This window comes from Perognathus longimembris, chromosome 3 (assembly GCF_023159225.1).
Source record: "Perognathus longimembris pacificus isolate PPM17 chromosome 3, ASM2315922v1, whole genome shotgun sequence".
Lineage (NCBI taxonomy): Eukaryota > Metazoa > Chordata > Mammalia > Rodentia > Heteromyidae > Perognathus > Perognathus longimembris.
In genome coordinates this window covers 112984918-112991288 of record NC_063163.1, presented here as the reverse complement: position 1 = coordinate 112991288, position 6371 = coordinate 112984918, and the positions used below count along the sequence as shown (strand labels likewise).

General features: G+C 41.1%; 1 protein-coding gene across 9 annotated transcripts in view; it reads right to left on the bottom strand.

Annotated features, from left to right (window-relative positions):
* Window positions 1-1386: 1386 nt before the first annotated feature.
* The window catches only part of Dixdc1 (DIX domain containing 1), a 62860-nt gene continuing 57875 nt past the window's right edge, over window positions 1387-6371 (bottom strand). For all 9 annotated transcript variants that reach the window (XM_048343839.1, XM_048343840.1, XM_048343835.1 and 6 more), the window contains 3 exons: window positions 5570-5675; window positions 4587-4695; window positions 1387-2644 (listed from right to left, as the gene is read on the bottom strand). In XM_048343839.1, coding sequence (XP_048199796.1) covers window positions 2564-2644; window positions 4587-4695; window positions 5570-5675 — 296 coding nt within the window. In that variant the 3' untranslated portion in view covers window positions 1387-2563. The remainder of the gene's footprint in view (window positions 2645-4586; window positions 4696-5569; window positions 5676-6371) is intronic.

The following is a 6371-nucleotide window of genomic DNA, read 5'->3' as shown; positions in this document are numbered from 1 at the left end:
TGTCAGACAAAAAAAAAAAAGACGACCTAATTTCTTAAGGAAACTAGTTTTTTTAAGAGAAGTGTTTCAAGATTATTTTTATAATAGTTCCTTAGTTTTTCTCAAGGATTGAGAACTTGAGTAGTAGGAAAGACTATCCCATACCAATGCCACAAGTGGACAATACTATGAAAAAGTCATGATGGCCACATAGGAAGCCATTCAAAATACAGATCACTGCCTGCTCCAGCACAGAAGGGTCCATTCGCTTCTGAAATGAGCACCAGCAGCAGTTTACACAGGTTACCAGGGGACATCCTCCAGTAGAGATGCTTACTCATTCTACTCATGGTACCTGAAGTCAGTGAGCTAAGGGGAAGTAGTTACCTCAGTCTCCCTTGAATTCAACTTCTGTTTACTAAGGCTAGCCATGCAGCTCCTTTTCCGAAAGAGATAAGAGAAAAAAAACAAGGTAGAGGACTTTGAAATTTTTCTGTGATTTAATTTTCTATAGAAAGTCAAGATCCACATAATGGTAAGACAGTTTGCTGAAAGAACATAGACCCATAAAAACTCATTTAAGAGACAGACATCCAAGATAAGCTGTACTGGAAATGCAATAACAAATTTTGGCCCAATAACACTCATGCTGTCATATAGCAAAAACACCAAAACCTCATGCAACAGAGAAATTGGCAACGTAAGGACTTTTTCTCCAGACTTCTTGGGGCTAAAGAAACCCTGAAAATATACTATTTTTTCTGTTTGCTTTCCTAAAGAACATTCTTGCTTATGGCTGAATTTCCTGAACTTTCTCGGTTTTGATGAAAAATCATTCTTCAATTGAAGACCAAGTAAACCTACATGATAAAACATCAGGATTTTTTTTTAACTTCTCTTTCCTAGAAGAACAATCAACTAGATTTCGTGAAACTCCCTCCACAGCTAAATAGCAGGCAGATTTGGGAGAGGAATTAGTTGTCATGAGTTGTCATGAGTATGCTGGTAATAAAATAAAGCTTGTTTTGAAACCACAAGAGGTGGTACGAAGATACTGTATAAAAGCTACTGGGTTCTCTAGAAAAATGGGACACGGTATACAGGATATGAGTATATAGGACTCACCCTTGAGTTATAAAAATAGACATGGTTCTCAGACGAAAAGCAATGAGTACAAAAGAATTCTCCAAATGTGAACTATTTTTAAAAGATGTCAATAGTAAACAAGATGTGATTTCAGAGTTCCAAAGACCAGTCTGTTCAAATGGCCAAAAGGAGGAAATAAACTAGAGACAGGTCAAGAACTGATCTACTGATCTGTCCCTCTTCTGTTTTGCACTGTACATTGGTGGTTGCAAACTGATTTGGGGAGTACATATATATATATGTACATATATATGTACATATATATATCTCTTATGTATGTATGCATAAATTCACTGATTAGTTGGTGGTTGCTGGTTGGAGGAATGAGAATAATCCAAGTTATTAAATAATCTCTGGGAGTTGAATACATTAAGCGTTTACATTTGACTATGTTGCACATGAGAAATGATTTTAGGCTTTTTTTCACCCTGAATCAACCCTGCCATTCACAACTCATGCTCCATGCCCCCATGGTTTCTATTGTGCCCTAAAGGATCAACCTAGATAAAATTTATAGAAAATAACTCCAGTCTTGAAATGAGGGACAGACCAGTAAGTCATGCTTAGTACTCGTAAGTCACAAAGAAACACTAAGATTAATGGTCTGTCTCCTTTCAACTGCAAAGGTGATACCATGAGTTAAACAAAGTCATGAGACAAAGTCAACAAGATATGGGTAGCAGCACCTTTCCATACCCGCCTGGATTTTTAAGGAGCCTTTCACTCCAAGTTCATCAGTTCCAAGGGAAGTAAATGGCTCTATAACTGAAGAGTCCCCAGAGAAAACTAGCAGTACATGAAATACGCCCTCTGTGGGCTGAAGGACAAGCTGCAGAACCAGTTAAGACCAGAAGAGTCATCCCAGGTTCTCAATGATGTTTTTAGTATCGTTTAGCAGATAGGGGCAGCCCTTTTCTATCCAATCGATGACTCAGCACCATCCACGTTCAAAGCTTAGTGTAGAGTGGGCTTCCATCTTTGGTACCATTTCTGAGTTAGTCCTGGTTTACAGTGTCTTCCAAGAAGCAGAAAAGTTGGTACCTTTGCCTTGTCTGTAAGCACAAATGCTGGGACTCTGACTACTGCAACCACTGAGGCTGATCGATACTAGAACTCTCAGGAGTGAAGCATTCAATTCCCGGATTCCAGAGAACAGCAGCCAGGCCCCCGCGGCAGTGGGATCATTCATCACCACTGGTTAAGGCCTTCGGTTTGTTGTCCTCAGAGTAGAATAAAATTCTGTTCCTTCCCATGGACAAGGAACTCCAGATGAACTCCAGATGTGCCAGGCACACAGAGGGACTGGCCTGTGATCAATACACCAGCGGAAGCTTCTGTTTTGGCAGCACGAATTAGAAACTTCTTAGTGTGTGTGTCTGGATTTAGTCCTTTCCTGAGTGAAGGCAGCCAGAGAGTGTCCAGGTTCCAATGCCTAGCATCAGTTTTCTCCATGGTCTTCCTCTACCCAGGCTACAATTTTCCCTTCCCATCCAGGAATGGCATCATCATCATGGAAAACCTAGGTTTGAAGAAAAAGATAAAACATGCATGATGTCACACACCTGTAACTCGAGCATCCAGGAGGCAGAGACAGAGTTCAGAGCCTCCGTGGGCTGTATAGCAAGGAAAAAGAAAAAACAACTACTGCTGGCCAAAAAAAAAAAAAAAAAAAAGTGTATGTTAAGAATAATGATAAGGGGCTGGGGATATAGCCTAGTGGCAAGAGTGCCTGCCTCGGATACACGAGGCCCTAGGTTCGATTCCCCAGCACCACATATACAGAAAATGGCCAGAAGCGGCGCTGTGGCTCAAGTGGCAGAGTGCTAGCCTTGAGCGGGAAGAAGCCAGGGACGGTGCTCGGGCCCTGAGTCCAAGGCCCAGGACTGGCCAAAAAAAAAAAAAAAAAAAAAGAATAATGATAAAGTGTAGAAGTCCTTGAGTTACAGTTTATGTCCTTTTTTTTGTCTGTCCCTAAAAATTGTATTTGACATTTTCGATGTATCTCTTCTTAGTACTATGTTTACAATGTGGTTTTAAAAAATACCTAACACTGCTTTGCTCATAGTAGAAACAGTAGTAAACACATTTAAAGAACTAGAAAAGGAAAAATTTTGGTTCCAAGCATCGTAAAGAATGGGTGGGAAATAACACCAGTCCATTCATTCATTCACTTCTGAAGCCACTAACAAAAGTTATTAAAACATTTCAGTGAAGAAACCTTTATAGAACAAATATTTTTTAGCTTTCTCATTCTGTAACACCAATGAAAGTATTTGAAACACTAGAACTCAGAACTCTCTTCAAAAAAAGTTGTATTTGGCAAGTGGATTATAAAGAGAAGCACAGGCTTAGTTAGAAAATACTGAAAGAGTTCGAAGTAAGCAGAATGCCCAAAAGTTCCTTCTTTTCATTATGAAAAACTACCATTACGTAACTTGTACTTCTGTGTGCCTGCCTGTTCATCTCTAGGTATGAAGCAAGAAGTTTTCTAAGAATTGGTGACACATACACAAAAAGCTATTATCTTAGTATTTTTATTTCCCCTAACAAATAAAATGATTTCCTTTGTTGCTGTTGTCATGGGGTTTGAACTCAGGGCCTGGGTGCTGTCCTTGAGCTTTTATGCTCTCCCAGTTAGAGCCACAGCTCCTCTTCCAGTTTTCTGGTGGTTAATTAGAGATAAAAGTCTCAAGGACTTTCCTGCCTGGGCTGGCTTCAAACTATGATCCTCAGATTTCAGGCTTCTGAGTAGCTAGGATTGCAGATGTGAGCTACCAGTGCCTGGCTAAAATGATTCCCTTTTTAAACTAAAAACTCTTGATAGACAGTGGATCACAGCGCAACAGCTATGTACACATGATCATATAAGACGAGGATAAGCAAAAACAACTCCAAGAGAAGGACACAGGAGGATTCTACTGTTGACGTTATCTCTAAAGTTCTAGGTGAATTTCCTGTGGCGTACCCTGTGTGGTTACTGTATATGATTTTGGTACACTGGATATTGTATATATGCCTACTTGATCTAGGGAAGGGAAAGAAAAATGAGGGTGTAAGATCTCACAAGAAATGTATTCACTGCCTTATGTAACTGTACCCCCTTTGTACAACACCTTGTCAATAAAATTTAATTTTAAAAGAAACTCTTGATAGAATTTGATTGACTGGAACATATTGTAAACTTAGGAACTTGTAACAATTAAATCTTCCCCATGTGCTAATGGAAGGTAATAAAATCAAAATAGAAATCCTATCCAAATTCTTAGTTAAAATGATAAAGACGTGGAACTAATGGATGCTCAGCATCTTTAGCTACCCACAACCCTCTTAGTCTGAAGTCATCAGACATAATCGGAACTGAGTAAGAAACACAGATAGTTCTAGGAACTACTTCTTGAATATAGGCGGCTTTGGGGTTCAGGAGTGACCAACACTACTACCAATCTCCCATGATTCTGTACCTCCTCTTTGACTGTGCCAAACTCAGGATCCAGGGCTTTGAAATGATACCGGTGATTCCCTTCACGATCAATAGCTGCTTTAAAATCCTTCAGGGTTACCTCTCCCAACCTGCCACAAAAGAAGAGAGTGCCAAAACAGACTGTTAATATGTTGTAAAGATAAACCCCAGTGCCTGCCAAAATCAACAGGCAAATCCAGCAGTGGCCTTATTAGGTCACTGCCCCCAATAACCAAGGCAACTACACTAGCAGAAGCCAGAGAACCAGTCACTGCTAGGAAGTGAAAATGGCATTACATATCAGGTGATCTGAGAATGTAAAATAGGGTTTACTGCTTCAGCAACAGCCCAATCAGTTTCCTCTGTCTTTAGTTGGAAACAAGACAAAAAGTCTTGGAAATGAACTTTGTTGACCAGCCATCAATATGCCTACGTTCTCATGGTTTCCTTTGTTTCAATAGCCCACTTCTCTTCAGTTGGTAGAATAAAACCAGGCATCATTATCTTTATTCTCTTCTATTGGGAAGCTGGCTTTGAACCCAGACTAATTAGACTGTTGAAAGATGGAATTATATAACCTCTCAGTAGGTGGTTGGTTTCAGAGTTTAAAATTAGTTAACTGAACTGAGATTTAGGAAATTTTTAACAGAAATTCTAGGAAGGGATTAGTTGTATTATCAAATAATAACAAAGATCAGTGAGTAAACACTTGGGAGTCCAGGCTGCAATCCGTGGCTATCAGCAGGAGCTCTTTTGAACACTTAAACACTTTTTTTTGCCACACTTAGAGTGTACCTGCATAGTTATCAGGCCTGGAAGTTCCACTGTTCTTAGTCTGGCAGCAGAGCATGATTTGCCCTTAATGACCCCACTGTTAGGGGGCAAAGCTGAAGTGGGTCTCTACCTCTTGGGCTCTTCAGTGTACTCAGCTGCTCACTTGAGCCGGAACTAGTGGCTCTGCCATGGCGATCCCCAGTGTCTCACCTCTTTGGTATATTGACCATGAAGGGCGTAAGTGACCGGTCGGTGAAATAGAGCACTTTAGTGCACATGCTGCTGAGAGCTGGAGAGCTCTGTGAGTGAGGCAACTCTGCAATCAGAGACACTTGGTTAGAACATTCGATTTCCTTCTTTCCAGCAACTCACAATGTCTCAGGGGAATTAAGCTGCTTGAGGTCACAGCACAGCTCTGACTCTTGCTAAACCCCATGTCCATAGGGCATGGTATGCAGCAAGTCACCACAAGGACCACGTGGACAGTAAGTGCTTGGAGCATGGACATGATCGTGGGGACCATGAATTCTCACACACAGGGAATATGACCAGCAACCTGAGATCAAAAGAGGACAGAGAATCACACCTGGCAAGATTTCAGGGGAGGCAGACACACAGCAGAACCCTCAAACTACGTACATTTAGATTCTGGAGGTCAGGAGTATGAATATTCAGAGCAAAAGCAATGGGAACAAGAACCACAGAGGCAAAGGAATCTTACAAACTCAGATCCCAAGGGGCCTGTGCTTCCCATCTACAAAGTACAAAAGCTATCAACTCTGAGCTACATAGGAATTCATGTTTGTTGTGGTTGTGGTTAAGTTCCTAATTTGCCTCCATCCTTTAAAAAGATACTTTATGGGGGGGGTTGAGTTCAAGCCCCAGGGCAAGCAACCCTCCCCCCCCCATAAAAGGTACTTTAAAAAACAGTAGTTAATTCATTTTGGGGCCAGGGTGCCAGTTCTGGGGGTTGAACTCAGGGCCTAGGGGTCTGGGCATTGTCCCTGAGCTC